The sequence below is a fragment of the Nycticebus coucang genome, chromosome 14 (genome assembly GCF_027406575.1).
Source record: "Nycticebus coucang isolate mNycCou1 chromosome 14, mNycCou1.pri, whole genome shotgun sequence".
Taxonomy (NCBI): domain Eukaryota; kingdom Metazoa; phylum Chordata; class Mammalia; order Primates; family Lorisidae; genus Nycticebus; species Nycticebus coucang.
The window spans coordinates 44,439,565-44,464,406 of record NC_069793.1 but is presented as its reverse complement, the minus strand read 5'-3'; the positions used below and the strand labels follow the sequence as shown (position 1 = coordinate 44,464,406).

Below are 24,842 nucleotides of genomic sequence, written 5' to 3'. Positions count from 1 at the left end.
ACAAGCAGCTGCCAGCTCAAAGCTGCTGTAGGACCAGGCAACCTCCCAAGCTCATTAGGCTGCACCTGCCTCCAGCTTTCCCAGAACAGGTAATGCAGTTTGGGTTTCAGATGATAGCATCTTCCCCCAGCAAGTTTGCTTTTGGAAAGGATGCCTGCTCGCATGGACTCTGGAGGTCAAGGTGGGGTGGTGGGGAGCAGTGAGGAAGAGAGCAGCCCGATGGATCAGGTGAGTCTGCAAAGGTGATGGATCCCAGCGTGGGACCGTTCCTTCCCTTTGCTCTGCTCCATGGCGAAAGTTTGGTCTTCCTGGCTGCATTTCTGAGCTGCAGTCTCTTCCGGTATTGGGTGTGGGTGTGGGCACTATTAGTGCCTGTGGGTGTGCCGTGTCTCTTGAGTGGGACTGTTATCGGGAACTCTAATGTGCTGGGCCCGTCCCCAGTCAGGCATAGGCACACTGCACAGCTTCCAGAGGTCTCAGAAGCAGCTGTAGTGTGGTCACCCCTAATCCCAGAGGATTCCCCTGACCTGAGGGTATGGGTCCTCATCCGTGGGGGTGAGATCAGGGCTAACTGACAGGTGGAATACACATTGCTGGGGCATGGGGGTGGGGGAGCTCAGTGGTAGTAGGGAGGTGCAAATTCCTATTCAGGAGACACATAATTTCCTCCTGGTAGAGACTGCCAGTGCTGGCCAGCAGATGGCAGGACGTGCTCTCCTGGTTTGGGGGAGTGATTGGACCCCATGGACAGGCTTGTGCCCATCCCCCTAATGCCTGCACAGCACCAGCTGGGACTTTTACAGAGCTGTGCTCAGCAGCAAGGCCTCGGACTGCTCATCCTGCCTGGCCTGGAGGTGACCCCTGCCACCCAGAAATCTACCCGTTGTCCTGCCTTCCGCCTCATTTATTCCCCTATCTGCCCCATCCTCTCTGTACCCTAAGGCATAGAGAATCTATGCAAGAAATATTTGTTGAGTGAATAAATGCCAACTGTGGTTTTAAGGATTTTATCAGCTCCACTTCTCACAACTGAAGCTGATAACAGCCTCATTTTACAGATGAAGAAGTTTGGGCTTAAAAAGGTTATGAGTGACATCCCTGAAGCATGTAACTAGACATTGGCAGAGTGAGGATTTGAACCCAGGCCCGCGTGATTCCAGGGCTCATGTTCATGGTGTCTTCTGGGGCAACAGATGGAGAAAATCTAGACGTGCCATGTAACAGTAAAGAAATTCAGTTTAGAACTCTCTGTTACCTGGAACATTGTTTTAGGAGATGTCATGGCCCACGAAAGCATATGTAGACAGACCCTCAGCCCTCTGCCTCTTCTTAATGTTGGGATGACCCTGGGAGTCTCTGAGCATAGAAGAACACACCACGTGTTGCCGTGTCAAGATACTGGAGTGTAGCCATGAAGGAGTTTTATGCTATTTCAACAACTGCCTTAACATGGCCATTTTGCACCTATCGTTCCTGCTGGGTTAGCCAAAATCCATAACTCTTCAATCTTGCTGAGTTATACAAAGTTTTATGTCCTTTTTTTTTATGAAGACAGAGTCTTCCTCTGTCGCTCTGGGTCTAGTGCCATGGCATCATAGCTCACAGCAACCTTACTCTTGGGCTTGAGCAATCCTCTTGCCTCAGACTCCTGAGTAGCTGGGACTACAGGCATGTGCCATCATGCCCAGCTAATTTTTCTATTTTTAGTAGAGATAGGGTCTCACTCTTGCTCAGGCTGGTTTAGAATTCCTGAACTCAAGCAGTCCATCTCCTTGGGCTCCCAGAGTGCTAGAATTGCAGACATGAGCCACCATGCCTTGTCTTTATGTCCATATTTTTGACTAGGTCTTGTTCATTTTAAAAGTTCATTCTCAAACTCTACTCAAAGTCCTCTTTTTCCATTCCCTCCAGTGCAAGTGGCTTCTCGAGCTTGAAGGGAGATGGAGGCATGATGGCTTGACTTTCTTCCTTTTTCCCTCTTCCCCCTTCCATCTTTTCTCCTTCCCCTTTCCCCCTCTCTCTAACTCTTCTTTCTCCCTTCCCACCTTTCCCCCCTCCTCCTTTCCCCCCTTTTTCCTTTCTCCCCCCCATTTCTTTCATCTGAGCCCCCAGAATCAGGGCAGCACAGAGAGGGTTCTGCTGTTGGTGAAGCTATTGTCCTCTTGGGGTAGCCATCACTGTCACTGTTGCAGCTGGTGGACACAGCATGCCCTGCCAACTGGGACTTGTTCCTGTGCTGCTCTGGCAACATTGATAGTCTTCTGTGAGATCTGGCCGACCCTTTCACTACAGGTCCAGTAGGAACATGTGGGCTTGTTTTCTACTTGCAGTGGAAGGGCTCCTGTCACCTCACAGCAGTCCCCCAACATCTAGTCTCTCTCCAGTTCCTTCCTCCTCTCAGGTGGCCAGGAGGCTGTGCAGCCCAGTTTCTGCTTAGCGGCCATCCAGTCTGCAACTAGAATGCCGCCCCCCCTTTGGCCCAGCACCCCCACTTTTAGTGATGCTCTAAAAGCTGCCACTCCCTTGACTGAAGGAGTACCAGGACCCCACCTGCCTTCTTGCTCTTTGGTGAGAGGAGGGAAATAGCCTGTCTCCATGATCACCAAACTTTATCCCTCCAAAATGCCCTTCTGTCATCTAGATCTTCTGTTGATCTGGTGGTGGGGGGGTGAGGGACTGATTGTGAACTGCTGAGGTCTGAGGGAAGGTAACTGGTCCCAACTTCTGTCTTCTCCTTGAACTTAAAAAAAGCAAGGGTACCTAGAGCCTTTTATCCTCAGATCGGGCCTTATTTGTAATTTCAGGATACAGGAAATATCTGTACTGATATCCTGTTAAATTGTAGGAATAGAAACCATTATGGAGAACCTGCCATGTGTCAGTCACGGAGCTAAATGCTGTACACATTTATCTTATTTAATCCGCGCTGGAACCTTATGAGGTCAGTGTTAGTGTTATCCCTATCATACAGGCCCTGTAGTGATTAAGTTACACATGGGAAAAGGAAGGCCCATGAGGTCAGTGGTGCTGAGGTACCCACATCTGCCAATTCAGAGGCCTGGTGTTTTCAGCTCACCACTGCCTCTCCTTCTACCCACCCATATAACTATTAGAAAAGCATTATAGTGCATTAAAAAGTAACATAGATTTAATGCTGCTTATTTTCCTTTTGAAAATGATTGAGTGCCCTAAGGACCTTTCTTTGATCAAGAACACATTAGCAATTGGAAAGCCCCAGAGATGCATTTCACCCAGTGCCTAAAGCTGGGTTTGGACCCAGAACTGTGTGTGCACCTGTCCTTAAAGCCTTTCAGCAGCTCAGGCCTGCCCAGACCTGCCTGCTGGAGAGCCACAGAGAGCCTTTGTTCCAGGGCACAGACAGCGGATGCCTGGGGCAGAGGCTGGGGCCTGAGTGAGCACTGTGGAGGTGCTGCTGACTGTGGGGACTTCCCGGGACTAGGTTTATCCACCCACTTTGTGTTTCTGAAGGTTGAATTTGTTTGCTCTTGGACACTCGCCAGAGCCTGGCCCTCCCATTGTCCTGGGATGATGTTCAGGATCCCCCACCAAACCATCCCTGACACATGCCACCTGTCACAACCACCTTTAAACCTGTTCCTGTGAGGAAGGATGGCCTTTATCTGTAGCCCTTTTGAGAACACCTGGGGTTTGTGCGCTTTGGCCTTCAGCCTATCTTCCTGTAATGGAGAAGCAAATGTCAGAGGGTAAAGCTTATCCTATTTAGTTAGCAAACTTATGCTGGGCACGTCCTGTATGCCAGACATGGTGCTAGGCACTGGGGTATATGGGAGTCAAGTCAGTGGGGTGCTAAGACACTGGGGTATGTGAGAGTCAAGTCAGTTGTATAAAACTAGCCTTGATTCCAATTAATAAAAGTGGTGGTGGTGGTAGGTATCAGGCGTCCTCAAACTTTTTAAACAGGGGGCCAGTTCACTGTCCCTCAGACCGTGGAAGGGACGGACTATAAGAAAAAAAAAACTGTGAACAAATTCCTATGCACACTGCACATATCTTATTTTGAAGTAAAAAAACAAAACAGGAACAAATACAATTGCACTGCCACATGTGGCCCGCAGGCTGTAGTTTGAGGACTCCTGGTAGGTACAGGAGCCAGTGGTGACTAAAGAAACACAGACAAGCTCTGCTGGGGCAGGCAGGGTGGAGATGTGGTTCACAGAAGCAGCAGCATTTCCCCTGGGTTTCACAGGTTGAATTAGACATTCAACAAATAGAAAAGAAAAATGAAGGGAAATCTAGATAATATTAATACGATGGGGGCAAAGGGCTACTTTTTATCAACCCTGCAGGTTGGAGAAATGGAGGCAGGAAGATTCTTGCAGGTGAAAAGACTGAGTGTTTGGAAATTTAGCAAGTAACCTGGCGGATTAGAGCTGCACCAAGAGAGAAGGTTGAAGAAAGTACATCAATCCTGCTGAGGTGAGCTACGACCTCAAGGATACAAACAAAAGCTGAGACTTCAACCCAGAGTAACTGTATCACTAGGGTCGGACAGAGACCAGCTGAAAACAAGACAGAGCCACTTAGCCCCACCACACCAAACAGGTTCCCAGTTTCTCAGGCCGCAGCACTGTACGGGTCCTTGGCAAAGCTCCAGGGAAAAAGTCAAACGGTGTAAAATAATCATGGGGCAGAATCAGCAGAAAAACTCTGGTAACATGAATAACCAGAGTAGATCAACCCCCGCAAGGAAAGATATGACAGATGTAACTGAAGATCCATTCATAAACAGATAGCTGAAATGTCAGATATCAAATTCAGAATTTGGATTGCAAATGATTAATAGAATGGAGGAAAAATTGGAATTAGAAATTCGAGGAGAAATTCAAAAGTTGTCTCAAGAATTCAATGAATTTAAAGACAAAACCACCAAATATTCTGACACATTGAAGCAAGAATTTGCAATCCTCAAAGATATGAAAAATACAGTAGAATCCCTCAGTAACAGTGGAGAAAGCAGAAGAAAGGATTTCTGACATTGAAGACAAAACTTTTGAACGCTCCCAAACTTCCAGAGGAAGAGAAATGGAGAGCAAAAATGGATCATTCTCTCAGAGAGCTCTGGGATAATTCAAAGAAGGCTAATATCCACCTGATTGGAATCCCTGAAAGTGACGAAGTGGCTTTGCAAGGCACAGAGGCCTTTCTCCATGAAATTATAAAAGAGAATTTTCCAGACATGCCAAGAGATTCTGAAATTCAGATAGCAGACAGTTTCAGACCGCCAGCAAGACTCAGTCAGAATAAGACATCCCCCAGGCACATCATAATTAACTTCACTAAAGTTAATATGAAGGAGAAAATTCTGAAAGTAGCCAGACATAAGAAAACCATTACCTACAAAGGGAAGAGTATTAGAATGACTGCAGATCTCTCTGCTGAAACTTTTCAAGCCAGAAGAGGGTGGTCATGGACTTTTAATCTCCTAAAACAAAATAACTTTCAACCCCAGATCCTGTATCCAGCTAAACTGAGTTTCTGTGTATGATGGAGAAATTAAATACTTTAATGACATTCACATGTGAAAGAAATTTGCTATAACCAAACCAGCTCTTCAGGATATTCTCAGGCCTATCCTCCATAATGACCAGCCCAATCCTCTACCACAAAAGTAAACTCACTTAGAAACTTTTGATCAAACTCCAACTTCCACAGTGGCAAAAGGATTAAAAATGTCCACTGGACTTTTGAAAAACTTGATACCCCAGATTTTACCAGACTTATCAATATTCTCCATTAATGTGAATGGCTTAAACTGTCCTCTAAAGAGACACAGGTTAGCTGACTGGATACAAAAACTGAAGCCAGATATTTGCTGCATACAGGAATCACATCTTACCTTAAAAGATAAATATAGACTCAGGGTGAAAAGATGGTTGTTCATATTTCAGGCAAATGGTAATCAGAAAAAAGCAAGTGTTGCAATTGTATTTGCAGATACAATAGGCTTTAAACCAACAAAAGTAAGGAAGAATAAGAATGGTCACTTCATATTTGTTAAGGGTAATACTCATTATGATGATATTTCAATTATTAATATTTATGCACCCAACCAGAATGTGCCTCAATTTATAAGAGAAACTCTAACAGACATGAGCAACTTGATTTCCTCCAGCTCCATAATAGTTGGAGATTTCAACACTCCTTTGGCATTGTTGGATCGATCCTCCAATAAGAAGCTGAGCAGGGGAGTAGCTAGGGGATGGGTGTTTCAGTGTGGTGTTTGTGGAACAGTCTCCTCCTATTTCTTATCTCCGTCTCTAAAAACCATTTTTGATTGCCTGAGAATGAAATGAGATTGGCGATTCATTGTTCTAGACTGGGACCGGTAAATGGGGGAGAAGGATTTTAAAACTTATGTAGATCAGGCATATAGAGCTGTCGAGGAATTTGTCAATATTTACTATGAGACAATGGATAAAAGAAGACGGGCACTAACCAGGCTGTATCTGGAGAAGGCCACTTTAATATGGAATAGAAATGTTGTTACAGGGCTGGATGCCCTGACTAATTTTTTTGAGATGTTGCCTTCCAGTGAGTTCCAGGTCAATATGTTAGAGTGCCAACCAGTTCACGAGCAAGCTACCCCGTCCCAGACGACAGTTCTTGTTGTGACCAGTGGAACAGTGAAGTTAGATGGAAACAAACAACACTACTTCAACCAGAACTTCCTGCTGACTGCTCAGTCCAGTCCTACCAACACTGTATGGAAGATTGCTAGTGATTGCTTGCGTTTTCAAGATTGGGCTAGTAGTTAAGGGAGGGAGTCCATTCTCCTTTCATCTATTAGTTCCAGCAACACAAATTTATGTGAAATTCATTCATTTTATTGTGGAAGCATTCTAAACTAGTATGTGATAAGATAAAATTAATTTCTTTAATTTTTTTATTCCTGGCAGCACCTTTTCTAGTAGCTGCCGATTTGAATCATGGCCCTTAAGAGCTTTAATGCTAGGTTTTTACATGCCTTATCTACATTCTAGTAATGGCATTCTTAAAGTAATATCAAATACATGATTTTGGTACTAACATTCTCACTGTGAAACCAGCCTATCACAAAAATAAAATCCTTTACGATGCTATCTATGAGACATTAGCACGAGGTAGTTGTGAGAGGAAGTGGATTTTTTTTGGTTATCAGGTTAATTGTATAGTTTTGAAAACACTTGTCTTTTTTCAGTTAACACTGGTAATGCAGTTTTAATATATGGCTTTTTCAAATCAATGCAAACAGTACAAATTTAGATTTAGGTAACTACTCTGACATATTGAACTTACATATAGAGATATCTAGTAGTCTTTTGTCATATTAAATTTTTCATGTTGGCATGTTTTCTTATGACATAAATTAAATCAAGTACAACTATAAAATATTCTCAGTTGATACCTGCATATTGGGTACATTGGTGGCTTAAAAGCAAATCTTTGTAAAAAGATTTTTCTTGGCAGCTCTATGTCTATAACTATAGGTGATGAATGATTGTAGAACTAATAGCTTTAATGGGAGAATTGGAAATAAGACATACAGAAATCGAAGGTTGAGGCTAGATGGTAAATTCTGGGTACGTACTTTCTACCTCCTAAAAATGTAGCTTATTTTCAGGATTTAAACCACTTAAGTTAACAGGTATCCTTCTCAAATGATCATGAGTATCACTTTTGTTCTAAGAATTATTTTTTAAGATCTTTCCACTTGACCTCATGTTTATCACCAATGTTTGTCTCATTTATTCAAGAACTTAAGGGGGTAAAATGTCAGCAGTAAACTTAACCTTGTAACAGCGTCTAACACAGAAGTTGGAAACAAAGCCATTGCTCTCTCTTTGTGACACTCTTAACTTCTAAGTCTTCCATGTTAATTTTTAGGCCTAAAGTCTTCCTATGTTTCACACTCTGCCCCCCGCCAAATCAGTGTGTTTTTCCCCTGTGTTTTCTATTGTCAACTTCAGTATGTTTTCCTTAATTGTTTAGATTAATTATTTAATTTTATGATTTGTTAACCATAAGGCATTGAGCAAGTAGATCTGTTTTAAAACCTCAACATCTTCTACTGTGTTGTCTTTTTAAAGAGAAAATGGAGAACAGCACATCTTCATGATAAACTTAACAAATTGGTTAATTTTATGTCTCAACTTCTAAAGAGAAGAAAACAAGCTTTACTTTCTGTTTAAACTTTTAATACCTTTTCCATTTTTTAAAGTTCTTAAGCTAGATAAGCCAGTTTTATTTTTACATTGCAACCAAAATTAATGTTTCTTACCACTTAATTTTAAAACCAAAAATTAATTGTGTTGCCCCAAACTATATCGTATATTGTTTATATAGTATCACAATAGAATTAGAAGAAGATAAAGGGGTAGAACTGATGAAATTTAAACCACACTTTCTTGTAGCACTGATCAAAACTTACATATTATATTCAACTAAAAGTGAGCTTTTTATTTAGGATTGGTGTTCTAAAATCAATCAGAATGCCCAAATACTGCCTTTCCCATTGTGGAGAATGATCTCAAGTAAAAACTGCATATGACTAGCAATAATTCAATGAGTATTATATTGAATGGTTATGCATTGTTCACAATTATATGTTTTAAGATCTGTATATTTATTTTCCAAACTCTGTATACTTTCTAAATGGCTGAACTACTCTTATATGGACTAAACTGTATTTTTGACATGCTCATGTTTTTGTAACTTGAATGAATAAAATTTGCCTTGTGACAAGTTTTATCAAAAAAAAAAAAAAAAAAAGCTGAGCAAAGAAATTTTACATTTAAACCTAACCATGCAACATTTGCATTTAGCAGACATCTACAGAACATTTCATCCCAACAAAACTGAATACACGTACTTCTCATTAGCCCACGGAACATACTCCAAAATCCATCACATCTTAGGTCACAAGTCTAACCTCAGTAAATTTAAAGGAATAGAAATTATTCCTTGCATCTTCTCAGACCACCATGGAATAAAAGTTGAGCTCAGTAACAACAGGAATCTGCATACTCATACAAAAACATGGAAGTTAAATAACCTTATGCTGAATGATAGCCGGGTCAGAGATGAGCTTAAGAAGGAAATTACCAAATTTTGGAACAAAACGACAATGAAGACACGAATTATCAGAATACCGATACAGCAAAGGCAGTCCTAAGAGGGAAATTTATAGCACTGCAAGCCTTCCTTAAGAGAACGGAAAGAGAGGAAGTTAACAACTTAATGGGACATCTCAAGCAACTGGAAAAGGAAGAAATTTAGAGCACTGCAAGCCTTCCTCAAGAGAACGGAAAGAGAGGAAGTTAACAACTTAATGGGACATCTCAAGCAACTGGAAAAGGAAGAATATTCCAGCCCCAAACCCAGTAGAAGAAAAGAACCAAAATTAGAGCCAAATTAAATGAAGTTGAAAAGAAAAGAATTATACAACAGATCAATAAATCAAAAAGTTGGTTTTTTGAAAAGGTCAATAAAATAGATAAACCTTTGGCTAACCTAACCAGGAAAGAAAAGTAAAATCTCTTAATTTCATCAATCAGAAATGACAAAGACGAAATAACAACAGATCCTCAGAAATTGAAAAAATCCAATTGCAAAAATGTGCACAGCTATGATCTAATAATAAAAAAATAATAAAAAGGAATTCAAAATATGCTTAATGAATATTACAAGAAACTTTATTCTCAGACATATGAAAATCTGAAGGAAATTGACCAATACTTGGAAGACGTCACCTTCCAAGACTTAGCCAGAATCAAGTGGAAATGTTTAACAGGTCTGTACCAAGTTCTGAAATAGCATCAACCATACAAAATCTCCCTAAAAAGAAAAGCCCAGGACCAGATTGCTTCACGTCAGAATTCTACCAAACCTTTAAAGAGGAACTAGTACCTATATTACTCAACCTGTTCCAAAGTATAGAAAAAGGAGGAATACAACCCAACACGTTCTATGAAGCAAACATCACCCTGATCCCCAAACCAGGAAAAGACCCAATAAGAAAAGAAAATTATAGACCAATATCACTAATGAATATAGATGCAAAAATATTCAACAAGATCCTAACAAACAGAATCCAGCAACACATCAAATTATACATCATGACCAAGTCAGTTTTATCCCAGGGTCTCAAGGCTGGTTCAATATACGTAAATCTATAAATATAATTCAGCATATGAACAAGTTAAAAAACAAAGACCATATGATGCTCTCAATTGATGCAGAAAAAGCTTTTGATAATATCCAGCATCCCTTCATGAACAGAACATTTAAGAAAATTGGTATAGAAGGGACATTTCTTAAACTGATAGAGGCCATCTACAGCAAACCCACAGCCAATATCGTTTTGAATGGAGTTAAATTGAAATCATTTCCACTCAGATCAGGAACCAGACAAGGCTGCCCATTGTCTCCACTGCTCTTAACATTGTAATAGAAGTTTTAGCCATTCATAATTAGGGAAGAAAAGGCAATCAAGGGTATCCATATAGGATCAGAAGAGATCAAACTTTCACTCTTTGCAGATGATATGATCGTATATTTGGAAAACACCAGGGATTCTACTACAAAACTCTTAGAAGTGATAAAGGAACACAGCAGCGTCTCAGGTTACAAAATCAACGTTCATAAATCAGTAGCCTTTTTATATACCAACAATAGTCAAGCTGAAAAAAACAGTTAAGGACTCTATTCCATTCACAGTAGTGCCAAAGAAGATGAAATATTTGGGAGTTTATCTAACAAAGGATGTGAAAGATCTTTATAAAGAGAACTATGAAACTCAAAGAAAAGAAATAGCTGAAAATGTTAACAAATGGGAAAACATACCATGCTCATGGCTGGGAAGAATCAACATTGTCAAAATGCCCATATTACCCAAAGCAATATACAATTTTAATGCAATCCCTATTGAAGCTCCATTATCATGCTTTAAATATCTTGAAAAAATAATACTTCGTTTTATATGGAATCAGAAAAATCCTGGAATAGCCAAGAGATTACTCAGAAATAAAAACAAAGCAGGAAGAATCACGCTACTGGACCTCAGACTATACTATAAATCGATAGTGATCAAAACAGCATGGTACTGGCACAAAAACAGAGAGGTAGATGTCTGGAACAGAATAGAGAACCAAGAGATGAACCCAGCTACTCATCATTATTTCATCTTTGAGAAGCCAGTTAAAAACATTCAGTGGGGAAAAGATTGCCTATTTACAAATGGTGCTGGGTGAACTGGCTGGCAACCTGTAGAAGACTGAAACTGGACCCACACCTTTCACCATTAAGTAAGATAGACTCTCACTAGATCAAAGATTTAAACTTAAGACATGAAACTATAAAAATACTAGAAGAGAGTGCAGGGAAAACTCTTGAAGAAATCGGTCTGGGCGAGTATTTTATGAGAAGGACCACCCGGGCAATTGAAGCAACTTCAAAAATACACTATTGGCACCTGATCAAACTAAAAAGCTTCTGCACAGCCAAAAACATAATAAGTAAAGAAAGCAGACAGCCCTCAGAATGGGAGAAGATATTTGCAGGTTATGTTTCTGAGAAAGGTTTCATAACCAGAATCCACTGAGAACTCAGATATATAAGCAAGAAAAGAACAAGTGATCCCATCGCAGGCTGGGCAAGAAACTTGAAGAGAAACTTTTCTGAAGAAGACAGGCTCATGGCCTACAGACATATGAAAAAAATGCTCATCATCCTTAATCATCAGAGAAATGCAAATAAAAGTACCTCAAGTTATCCTCTAACTGCAGTAAGATTAGCTCATATCACAAAATCCCAAGACCAGAGATGTTGGTGTGGATGTGGAAAAAAGGGAACACTTCTACACTGCTGGTGGGAATGCAAATTAATACATTCCTTTTGGAAAGATGTTTGGGGAACACTTAAGATCTAAAAATAGATCTGCCATTCAATCCTATAATTCCTCTACTAAGTATATACCCAGAAGAGCAAAAATCACATTATAGGAAAGGTATTTGTACCAGAATGTTTATTGCAGCCCAATTCATAATTGCTAAGTCATGGAAAAAGCCCAAGTGCCCATCGATCCACAAATGGATTAATAAATTGTGGTATATGTACATCATTGAATATTATGCAGCCTTAAAGAAAGATGGAGACCTTACCTCTTTCAAGTTTATATGGATGGAGCTGGAACATATTCTTCTTAGTAAAGTATCCCAAGAATGGAAGAAAAAGTATCCAATGTACTCAGCCCTACTATGAAACTAATTTATGGCTGTCACATGAAAGCTATAACCCAGTTACAACCTAAGAATAGGGGGAAGGGGGAAAGGGAGGGGGCAGAGGGAGGGGGATTAATGGGATTACACCTGTGTTGCATCTTACAAGGGTAAATGTGAAACTTAGTAAGTGTAGAATATAAATGGCTTAACACAATAACTAAGAAAATGCCAGGAAGGCTATGTTAACCAGTGTAATGAAAATGTGTCAAATGGTCTATAAAACCAGTGTATGGTGCCCCATGATCACATTAATGTACAGAGCTACTTAATAGTAAAAAAAGAAAAAAAGAAAGAAAGAAAAGAAAAGAGTGAGTGTTTGGAGTGAAATCCGTTTCTGACTTGAGCTCAGTGCTGGTTTTGCTGCCCCATGGCCAGAGACCTAGGTACTGAGTTTGCTCCTGCTCCCCACCCCCACCCCCAAGCTGGAAAGCTGGAGGAGGGCTTTCTGTCTGGACCTGCATAGTGATGGCAGCAGGTGGAACACTCCTTTCCTCCTGCCCATGTCACCTGAGCATGACACTGACAAGGACCCTCTGCAGAAGGGTCCCTAGAGGCTCTCTTCCCACTCTGTCACCCCCCCCACCGCCTGTGGGCAGAGAGGTTGGCAGGCTTGGAGAGCAGCTAGCACACAGCTGAAGAGTAGGGTTGCAGGTTAGGTGGCAAATATTGGTGTATAGCTGGCCCATCTGCAGGGATAGCACCGCCAAAGGATCCCCAGTCTCAGTCAGCTGGGGAAATGTTCTACAACCATGACTTAAGGGAGTTGAATAGGAGCTCTGCGACTCTGCGGTCTGCAGTGGCTCTCTCTACCACACAAAGCAGGTTTCCTTGTGCTGGATCATTTCAGTGCCTTTGGAAGCCAGGCTTGAGGTTTCTCTTTAAGAATGTTGAAAGAAATATCTCTCCTATTTATCTGACCCTTCATGCCTGATGTTAACCACAGCATCGATGCAGATTAGTACCAGCCAGTGGGAACAAAGAGATCAGTCAGGAACCAGAGAAATTAGGTTCAAGGAAACACTCCTTCTGTTGGAAACTGGAATAGGGCCCATGCAATTTGTTCACATTATGTGGAGGTGGCTGCAGGAAGAGTGAGGGGACCAGGCTTCCAGTGCTGGTTTGTCATCAGCTGGCTGTGTCTCCTTGGGCAAGTCTATTCTGTCTAGGTCTACACTTCTTTTCCTTCTCTAGAAGTTAAGAGGGTAATGTTAGTTGATTAGACACAAAATGATACTCCTTTTTCATATCCTTGAGAGGTATCATGAAGGAGACATTTTTGTGGGCTTTTGGACTTTGTTTTTAGGCTCCCTGAGGATCTGGTTTACCAAGCCTCATGGAACACAGACAAATACCATTTGGAAATATGGAAAGAACATACTTGTAGCTATTTTGGTTACTGTCTGTTGCAGATCACCCATGGCATAAACTATTTGGCTTTCAGAGCATTTACTGCTCTTGAGTTTTTGTGATCTGAAAAGAAATGTAAATGGTCCAAATGGCCATTATTTTGGACGTAGATAAACAAAAGATGGTATGTCCATATAATGAGATACTATTCAGCAATATAAAAAAACTGATACATGCTCTAATATGGATAAACCTTAATAACATTAAGGAAGAGAAGCCAGATGTACCTTTACTTATCATGGGACTATGGGTTATGCCCTGATAAATCATTGTAAGTTGAAAATAAATGCATTTTACATACCTAACCTAATGAACATCATAGCTCAGTCTAGCCTACCTAAAACATGTTCAGAATACTTAGGTTAGCCTACAGTTGGGTAAAATCATCTTACACAAATGCCATTTTAAAACAAAGTGTTGAATATTTCCTGTAATTTATTGAATACAGCACTCAAAGTGAAAAACAGAATGGTTGTATGGGTAAGTCTGGTTTCTACTGAATGGATATTGCTTTCATGCCCAGTAAATTTGTAAAATCGTAAGTCAACCATTGCGGAGACTGTCTGTATATATTGCATGATTCCATTCACATAAAATAACCAGAAAAGGCAAATCTGTAGAAACAAAAAGCAGATTAGTGGTTGCCTGGAAATGGGTTTGGAAATTGATTACGAAGGAGCATGAGGAATCTTTTTGGGGGTGATAGAGATTCTAAATCTAGAAGTACTAAATTTACTAAAAAATGATGGAATTGCAATCTTAATTTTACAGATGCAAATTATACCTCAATAATGCTGTCTTAAAAACCAGAAAGAAGCTCACCATTGAGTGTTCTCTAATGCTGGATTATTCACTGTTGATTTCTTTCTGGACATCAGGGACTTGAGGCACTGAGGGGCTAAGCAGAGAGAACAGACCACTGCTTAGGCTTCCTTTGGATGAAGAGCCCTATTCTGCGGAGGCTGAAGGGAATGCAATCATATTTTCTGAGCCAAAAAGGGAAGTACAGAGCCAGGCAGTGTCCTAAATGTACTCATTTTATCGTCACTTCTCATGACAATCTTGCCACAAAAGGGCAGCAAGAAACACACCCATTTTTTTTTTAAATTAAATCATAGCTGTGTACGTTAATGTAATCATGGGGTACCATGTGCTGGTTTTATATACAATTTAAAATATTTTCATCACACTGGTTAACATAGCCTTCCTGGCATTTTCTTAGTTATTGTGTTAAGACATTTATATTCTACATTTAGTAAGTTTCACATGTACCCTTGTAAGATGCACGGTAGGTGTGGTCCCACCAATTACCCTCCTTCCACCTATCCTCCTCCCTCCTCTCCCCTCCCTTTCCCCTTTCCTCATATTCTTAGGCTATAATTAGTTTCATAGTAGGGCTGAGTACATTGGATACCCATTTTAAAGAAGAGGAAAACTGAGGTTCAGAGAGCTTGACTCTTATAAAAACTCTTAAGTGATAAATGATGGACTATAGAGATTTAACCCCAGGCTTTTCTGGCTCCAAAAGTGAGCGATCTTGGCTCCGCACCTGTGGCTCAAGTGGCTAAGCTGCCAGCCACATACATCTGAGCTGGCGGGTTTGAATCCAGCCCTGGCCCACCAAACAACAATGATGGCTGCAACCAAAAAAAAAAGAAAAAATAGGTGGGTGTTGTGGTGGGCGCCTGTAATCCCAGCTACTTGAGAGGCAGAGGCAGGAGAATCACTTGAGCCCAGGAGTTGGAGGTTGCTGTGAGCTGTGATGCCATAGCACTCTACCCAGGGTGACAGCTTGAGGCTCTGTCAAAAAAAAAAAGTGATCTTTATAATAAAAATGCAGCCTCCTAAGAGAAAGTGTATTTATCAAAGGAGCATTATGCTTTTTGAAAATTAAAGAATGTTTTAGGGAATGATCGAACCAATGATTTACTGTCATGAATAGTAAATGATTGAATAATACAGGAGGTAAAGACTGTGACAAGACGGGGTCCGTCCGTCTGCCCTGGGGTTGGGTGGGTAGGTTATGGAAGGTGCTGATGTGGACACGTGCCTACTTTTTGCAACCCCTAAGTCCCTAGATACAATGAATTGGTAGTTTCTCTCCTCTTTGTTTTTCTTGTGTGGTATAAAAAAAAAGTGTTATGGAATGTTTGACACACCAGAAGGATAAAGAATACTTACATGCCCACCAGCTAGCTTAATAAATAAAACATTATCTGGTATGCTTTTAAATTCACCACACATGATGAGTATACAAGTAAGCCAAGTTACACAGTGTTAGGAAACCAGACCTTGAGCTGGAAAAAACTAGATTCAAATCCCAGCTCCAGAGTTTATTACCTTAGAGAGGTCATCAAACCTTTTTGAGCTTCTGTTTCTGCTTAAGTAAAAGAGGGATAATAATAGGCACTTCTCAGGTTGTAGGGATTAAATGAGAGCGTGCCTACAAAGAGCTTTGCCTAATACACCACTATCACTAATAGCTCTTGTTATTGCAAACTATATAACAACTTGATAATAACTGTAAACAGCACTAAAAATAAATCTTATGTGGATTTCATCTATCCCCACAATTAGCACTATTTTCTCCCTCCAGTGAATTCAATGTTGAGAGGAAGTTCTCAAGCTTTTTAATAGTTGCTAACCTGCCTGTCTGCATTTGATTGGCTCATCTTGGTTCTGTGCCTAGCTGATGTCACTGCGTAGCTGGGTGACTAAAGGTGTGTCGCTCCACCTTGTGAGGCTTTGTGTTCCTGTGAGTAAAATGAATAGCCAACTACGTTATCCCATTCAAAGTTCACAGTCTGTGATTCTCAGGTACTGGCAAGAACATTTGGAAACAGTAGTAGAACATGCCACAGGTGTGTGCCTCTTCTTTGGTTTCCTTAGGATGGAAAAGGACGCAGAGCTGAAGGTTAAAGCTGAACTACTCAAGAACCTGGTTGGGGGTGGGGGGATGGCTTGTGCATCTCTTTTGAGCTTTCTCCACTGCCTGCATTGCACAGAGTGGTTTATAAGCAGTGACTTTTTTTTTTTTTGAGACAGAATCTCACTGTGTCACCCTGGGCAGAGTGCCATGGCATCACAGCTCACAGCGACCTCAAACTCCTGGGCCCAAGCAATTGTCTTGCCTCAGGCTCCCAAGTAGCTGGGACTACAGGTGCCCGCCATAACGCCGGCTTGGGCTTGAACCTGCCAGCTTCAATGTATGTGTCTGGCACCCTACTCACTGAGCTAAGGGCGCCGATCTTATAAGCAGTGACTTTGGATCCTAATTCATCCACGTCAGTCCTGGCTTATACCTGTGGTCCTGATATAATTAAGAGCTCCTCCTGCTTTCACTCTCAAAAATAGCATGGTTTGTACAATATATTAAAAGATCAGCATAGTAAAAATTGTCATTTTTAAGACATGAGACTGGAGCTGTGTGGGAATTTGGGGCTATACTCATGTAATAACCAACCCCACTGTTCACAGTGTGCTTTTGCGTATACAAGTATACTCTCATTTGATCTGCAAAACAACCTTGTGGCTGGGCCAGATGGTATCAGCATTGCCATTTTGCGGGGGCCTAAGAGATAACCTTATTGCTGAGGTTGCACAAATAGTAAGTGGAATACAGATTGGAACTCATTGCTTCGGTTTTCTACACAGTATGCTCTAATCAGCTTTGTCCCATGCTTGGAATCTGCTAGCTCCCTAAATAGGAAGTGAAGCGAAAGCTGGATACTAGAAGTTTGTATCGTCACTTTCTGCAGAGCCTGTACAAAGGGATGTCCCAATGAGAAGTGATTCCACCTGACCTAACCAGCAGATCGCAGTGCAGCAGAGACAATGGCAGGCTGCCCTTCCTCCCTCTGCACAGAATGGGTCTTGCTTCTGAAAGGACTCCATTCATTCCTTCTGCCCCTCAATTGGGCCTTGGAGAAACTCTTGTTTCCTCATTAGTAGACTCTTCTCAGCCTGGGGCTAACCCACCCCTCTGACAAGGCCACTGAAGCTTCCTTGGTCTTTACATTCCTCTTTTCCCTCTTGCCAATTCAGAAAAAGAAATCCAACTTGGGGTGGCAGCAAAGAGAGGGGCTGAGTGTGTTCACCTGCTAAGTATGTTTCCTCCCCTGCCTCCCCTACTGGGTGGCCCTCATTCGTCACCCTCAGGATCTGCTAAGACTGTAGCCACCAGCATCTGGTGTAAAAAGAACTACATAAAAGGAAGGGTTACCCAAGAAGAGGCACCTTGCAATCTATGTAGCCTCTGCCTGTGAATAAATATTTTATTCTTCTTTGCAACTCTCTCTATGCATGCCTTGAGGCAAATGGATTTTAACATCTGAAAAATACTGTCTGGAATTTAAAAATTTTTATTTTTTCTAGTTTCTTTTAATATAGGAGATATTTTATATGAATGCCTCATGGAAACAAGTCCCTTTAGCCTATCCCTACACCCATCCCATATTAGAGTTACTTATTCAACAGACAAGAGAGAGACAGAGCCCAATATTTGAGCAGAAGATGGCTGGGTAAAGGAGAGCATGGGTTATGGAGTGGGACTGCAGCCACTTTGCACATTCAGTGTGGCTTGAAGCTTACACAGACTTGGCAGAAGCCAAATGCAGCGTGAAGACCAGTGCCAGGAAGTGCCTGTCCCAGTCGGTCCCCTTGCTGGTGGAACAAGCACAGTCTTGCTCAGGACGCTTGCTTTTTCAGTGGTGTGCTCACAGAGAGTTTCCGCTCGGCACTTGCCAGACATGCAGCTTGCCTTGTGTATCCACTTTAATCCCAGTGGGGAGAATAAGCTAATTTCTTTGTGGTTTAGGTCTGATTGTAATTGACTATGATGCCAATGAAGTGTTTAGGAAGTCTGTCATATCCTAAAGAAATTAAAGTCGCGTGCGGGCTGAAGCAGCCCATGGGATGGGAATAAGCGAGGGCTCCCATCTGACCAGAGTCTCTTTGTTGTCTTGCAGAGATCAGGAATGGAAACCTCAAGGCCATCCTAGGCCTCTTCTTCAGCCTCTCCCGATACAAGCAACAGCAGCAGCAGCCCCAGAAGCAGCACCTCTCCTCTCCTCTGCCACCTGCTGTGTCCCAGGTGGCCGGGGCCCCCTCCCAGTGCCAGGCTGGCACTCCTCAGCCACAGGTGCCAGCCCCACCCCAAGCCCCGTGCCCGCCTCACCAGCCAGCGCCACAACCACATCCGCAGGCAAAAGCACAAGCGGAAATGCAGTCCAGGTGGGGGCTCTTCTCCGGCCGATCGCTTTGTTTCCCATGTGCCTTCCTTCACCCAGCCACATTCTACCCTATACTCTGTGTGTTTTTCATTCCCATTTCTTCTGTGCTGAGAGCTCCTGGGGGTTAGTGGGGAATTAGCGTGACCTTGCAATGGACACAGTGAGGACTAACTTCTGTGCCTGGCGGAGATGTGTATTTTTTTATGGGCCAGGATCGCCAGCAGCCGAAGCTAATGAGCCACTACTGCCTGTTTCTCTGGCCTGTTACACATACCCATGGCCAATGAACAGCCCCTAAAATAGACTCAGACCCCGTTTGTGTGTTCGCTTATAAGCCGGGTTTTTCAATGTTACACATAAGAGGAATTTTACTTAGTGGAAGCGAAAGTTTTATTCTAGTGATGCCTCTGTTTTACCAGAAGGAAATACAGAGAGTGCTGAAGTTATATGGGGGGCGAGTGGCTGTTCATAAGGGAAGGAGGAAGCTACCTTCCCTGAGGGTGGCAGCACCTCCACTGAGGGCAGTTATTATTATTATTATTAGTAGTAGTAGTAGTAGTACTAGTAGTAGTAGTATTTTTGGAAACAGAGTTCACTTTGTGACCCTCGGTAGACTAACGTTGTGTCATAGCTCAAACTCTTGGTCATAGCTCAAGTGATTCTCTTGTCTCAGCCTCTGATGTAGCTGGGACTATAGGCGCCCACCACAATGCCTGGCTATTTTTAGAGATGGGGTCTCACTCTGACTTAGCTGATCTGAACTTGTGAACTCTGGCAATCCACCCACCTTGGCCTCCCAGAGGGGAGCAGTTATTATTAAATGTGACTGCTGTACTGTATTATTAAATGTATACTGCTGTATTAAATGCGACTCGGAGTGTCCTAGCTTGCAGCAGTGATGTCCTGCTCTGCAATATTAGGGGCTGGATTTTGTTGGAATTCCCACAGGGACTGATGCTTTCCCCCTGGACTCACCACAGAGCAATGTAGAAGCAGAGTGCTGCCGTGGTTACTATCTGCTGTTTTACAGTGGAAGTCATTGCATTTCTGAGTAACTGCAAAAGATCACCCTATAAACTGTTTGTTTTAGTGGCAGAAAAAAAGGAGAATATTAGCAACTAGAAAGTTTTTGAATTATGCTATTTCTTTTGCAGAATAGCTCATAATAACTATTTTCTTTTAATATACAAATCGTTACCTGTAAAACCTAAATGTCACTGATCAAATTGATTGCTCAGGTTCACCTAATGTGCGCTAAAGAGTTAACAGCCTTTTCAGTGCCTCAAAGCACCAGGATTAATAATCATCAGTCTTCTCACACACTTGATATGCCTTTTATCACCCATCGTGGTTGGGTGAAGCACAGGGCTGCTCAAACTGCACTGCCCTGTAGACAGTTACAGCTTTTTTTTCCCCATGAGAAGTGCTAGCACTAGCAGTGGTGGGAGTAGTGCAAATCAGGCTCCCTAATTAATTATCGAATTATAGCCAACTCATATTATGGAAATTCGTGGGCTAGGAGAGTCACTAGCAATAAGGAGCAGACAGCCACTCTACCAGTCACTTAGCCTTTCCTTGGAAAACTACCTGACCACGAGCCATTTCCTGGTCAGAACACCCCTGATAGACGTGGATAATTTGAATTATCAGGGCATCGTTTATCAAACTGTGTCCTCCAGAGTGTTTGTTCCCTAGGATGTTAACTTTGGTTATATTGAAGAAGAAGGATTCTGTGGGAGAAGAACTGGTAGGGAATTTGGGTTTGTTACAACTGTTGTTGCGGGTCTGCTCAGATCCTTGAGCCTGGTGGGCTCCAGATCCTCAAATACAGCCCCTTGACTGAATGCTCACTTCACAGACGAAATTGCCTTATTAAAAGGATTTGTTCTGTAAAGTTTGTATCTAGTCAAAAGGCAGCACTCAAGGATCCAGAAGGCTACCTGTGGCCCCACCGTTCAACACTTGTGTGTGCCTGTACTGTTGTAGATAGTTGGGAGTCAAGGATGAATGAGACAGCCAAGGCGCCTGCCCTCTGTCTGCTCCTGGAGGAGGCAGGCAAACAAGCACATCCATGGAGAATAAAAATACCAGGTAGTGGCATTACGATTAGATGACAAGATTCGGAGGGGCTACTAGTTCAGGTTCAGTTGATGGGAAGTTTTGTCTGAGGAAGTGACACTGAAGTTAGAGGGAGATGAATCACAAAGAACTAGCCATCCAAAACTCAGTCATTGAGTACTTCCAGCAGCGGGGGCGCCTGCTACAGAGGCCCTGTGGTAGGAGTAAGCTTGGCATGTTGGAGGAGCACAAAGAAAGCTGGTGTGGTTGTAGTTGGGTAAGGAGAAAAGTAAGGTGTTCTGGAAGCAGAGGGGGCTGCTGCCATTTCCATAGACAACAGTGTGACAGGCAGCCCCACTGCCTTGCTGTGGCACTGAGGCCAGTCATAGTGTTGGCTAAACAGGATAGAGTTTAGACTTCATTTATGGGTGACAGGAAGGCAGAGGAGAGTCTTCAGCAGTAGAAAGACTTGATTTGATTTACCATTTAAAAAATTCACCTTTGCTTCTCTTTAGAGAATAGACTGTTCTTATAAGACTAAAAGGAGCAGGAATGGAAGGAAGGACCCCAGTTAAGTGGCTTTTGCAGCTTCGTAGGTGATCGTGGCTTGAATCAAGGTGGTGGGAGCAGACATGGAAATGTACCAATTTAGGATATTTTGGGGGTGAGCTCGGAGCATGAGAACAGACTGACTCTCTGGAATGAGCAAGAGAGAGATCCAGACAAAGCTAGTTTCTAGCTTGAGCAGTCAGATAAGTGGTAGACTAATTTATTGAGATGAGGAAGCCTGAGAGACGAGCAGGAGACTAGAGACTGTGAATTTTCAGAAGGAAAGGTAAAAAACATTCTACAGATTTGGCCTTATTTTATAGGGCATCTTACTACATGGGGGCTCCAAGGAACAGGCGTTGAGGAACACTGGCTTATGTTACTGACCTCTGCTAGCCCGAGGCATCTATTTCCATGGTAGGCGTTTGTTTTCTTAGAAGAACCAGATGTTCCAGTCAGAGCGTCCATCTCCCAGGAGGCCAAAACAGCCTCCTATTAATAAATGCTTTACCTAAATGAGAGCCAGTCTCACTGAAGCCACGCTTTCATGATCACATATTCCACCTATACATGAACAGTGGTTCCTGCTATCAAGGCTCCTGATCTACCTTGTGACATGAACTGGGCTTTGGAGTTGCTGTACGCCCTAAATTGTCCCTTCATTTTGCCCAGGTTGGGTTACTTTTGCGGATGGATGGTTTTATCCATTATATTCTGATACTTTCTAATTTTACTTCCAAAGGATAATCTTAGGGATATGATATCCCGTGCTGACATTCTGGCTGTAAATTTAAGAATGATGAAGTTACATCGCTGGCTCAGTTCCATTGTATTTCTTGCCCCAGATTCTATCTTGGAGGACCAAAGCCTTTAAGGGAAATGGTTTGGACTCTAGATCATTAATGTTGATGCAAGCCCCAAATGGCAGGTTTGTTTTGGTCGTCCATTAGAATTCTGACGGATACAAACATGCCTGAAAACTATTTTGAAGCCATCTAGGTTCCATATCTCTTGTGATCACAAGCACTAAAACTTGGCCATTCTCCATGAAGTTTTGCTAGTAAAGGAGTTGCGGAAGCTGGCAAGGGAAATCTGAGATATTAGCACAAAGGAATTAGAGCAGATTCGCCATGACAGCCTCGTGGAGACTCACTTTGTTCACTTTAGTTCTTCACTCAGTTTACATGGTGGCCAAAGACTTGACCCCATGTCACCTTATGGAATTCCTCCGCAGTGTAGAGCCCAGGAGAGGAGTACCGTCTCCGAGATTTGCTTCCTTCTCCATCTGTACCTACCTTACAGTGCTGAGTATGCACCTGTTTAGGAATAATCAAAAAAAATTGCCGTATCTTTTCTTCATTCTCTCTCTATACTTCCTAAGACTAGTGAAACCAACATTTTATTTTTCACCTCCAATCCTCTTATGAACACGGTGCAGGATATGTGGCTATAGGAAAGATACATATTTCTGTCTGTCATAAGACACCCCAAATTCTTTTATTAAATCCAACCCAAATTCTTCAGAGGTACAAATTTTGTGGTCCTAAAAATCCAGAATTTTGCAAGTTCAAAAGACATTTTAAAGTGGTCATCTCTAAAGCCTTAAGAGCAAAAAATTCCCAAGACCAGCAAAATCCGCAAACCTCTCTACCCTTGGTGTGGGTCACTTTTATATGGGTTATTCAGGAAATTCATCTGAAAAGCACCTTAGGAAGAACAAGCATGGGAAACAGAAACTTCAGAGTACTTTAGAAGAGTATTAAGTTTATTTTTTAGGGACCTCTTGCTTTAGGGTCTTCCTGTGAGAGGAAAGCCGTACACTGAAGGGAACAAGGAAAGATATTTGGTTAAGGAGAATCAAAGGCCCACCGAAGTCCTTAGATAATCTCAAAAGCCATTTCTTTGCACTGGATGTATATCGAATTAGTGACGTTAGAACTGGGAAGAAAGCTGCGTATCATGGGAAAAAGTGGGCAGAGGGAAAGCCCTGGGGCCTTCCACTGTCCTAGACTCCTGTTACTTATTTGTGTGTCTAACGCGTCTTCTCTCTCCTCACATCTCTCTTCCACTTTTTTCTTTCCTATCATGCAGTGCATCACCCAAGGACTCATCTCAAAGCAAAATCATCTGCTTCACTCTGGGTCAGAAAAAGATCTCTAGGTTAGACCTGCCCTGTGTCATGCAAAGCATGATTTAAACCCAACCCTCCGTTCCATTGTGCCCTCCGGCTTGGCTGAGTTTCCTTTTGGTTGTCCTCCCCGTTTCATGTTTGCTGTTCCAGAAAACCAAACATGTCCAGCTGCTGCTGTCCAGTGGTGGGGAGTGTTGAACGCAGCCTGCCGTGGCATTGTGGAAAGTGTGTGTGGGGCGTGTGTGAGTGGCAGCGTGGAAGTGAGGCTGAGCTGTGCACGGTGCTTGTCATTGTATTGATTTTTGGCTTTAACCGCTCTGTTATCAGAACCCATTCTGATTTAGGGCAGACATGGGTTTTGAGGTAGTTTGTGGTTTTATGCCGAGCGTGCTGCTCCCTGCTTTGCCTCGCCTGCAGTGATCCTGCCTCACCTGCCTCTCACTGTGTGTGCTGTGCTCTTGGTGCTGTTAAAATTACTAATGTGGGATTGGTTTTCTCTTGAGTTATAAAGACCTGAAGCATGAATCCAAACTGGTCAGAGGCAGCTAGGTCTGAATTTTGCACCATGGAGAGACTGCCTCAGTTCCCTGAAAGTTAAAAAAAAAAGGGGGGGGGTGCTTATTAACTAGTTCTCTTAATTCAGACTTTGGCCTGTCTGCTGCCTCCTAGAGGACCCCTTGCAGGGAGTGGGAAAAGACAGTTACATTGTTGTATCTGCTGTTATTTTGAACGTACCAATAGCTAACATTTACAGAATATGTCATCTTATATAAGGCCCACATCAGCCTTCATGAGGTAGGTCATGTCATTATGCCCACTTTCCAATTCAGGAAACTAAAATTTAGGAAGTTAGATAATTTGCCCAAGAATACACAAAAAGTGGAAGAACCAGGATTTGAACCCAGGTGGGATAACCCTAGAACACTCACTTTACCCACAGAACAACACTGTCTTCCTCCTGCTCGGATTCTGGTATTTATGTGGTTGTTGAGGCTGCTTTTTAAAATCTTATGTTTCAACCATTACTCCCAGCCTTTTCCCTCACATGCCCTTGTAGCAACCTAACAGAAATTGCTGCTGGGGTGGAATCTCCTTCTTGGTGTGGCTCGTATTTATTTTTTATTGAATTCTTATTTAAAGGTAAAGGGAAACCCACATTTCATACCT

General features: G+C 42.3%; 2 protein-coding genes across 4 annotated transcripts in view; both read left to right on the top strand.

Moving 5' to 3' along the window:
* NAV2 (neuron navigator 2) overlaps positions 1-24,842 on the top strand; it is a 434,895-nt gene that overhangs the window by 173,766 nt on the left and 236,287 nt on the right. For 2 of the 3 annotated variants that reach the window (XR_008374143.1, XM_053560431.1), the window contains exons 5-6: positions 18,674-18,938; positions 23,636-23,704. Coding sequence is in view for 2 of the 3 variants with exons in the window: in XM_053560431.1 (XP_053416406.1) it covers positions 18,674-18,938; positions 23,636-23,704 (334 nt within the window). In the remaining variant the exon portion in view is untranslated. The remainder of the gene's footprint in view (positions 1-18,673; positions 18,939-23,635; positions 23,705-24,842) is intronic. The other variant, XM_053560432.1, reaches the window with a different exon arrangement.
* On the top strand, positions 6,372-7,106 carry LOC128564709 (NTF2-related export protein 2-like). Its single transcript, XM_053560435.1, has one exon. The coding sequence runs from the start codon at positions 6,372-6,374 to the stop codon at positions 6,795-6,797; it is 426 nt and encodes a 141-aa protein (XP_053416410.1). The 3' UTR covers positions 6,798-7,106.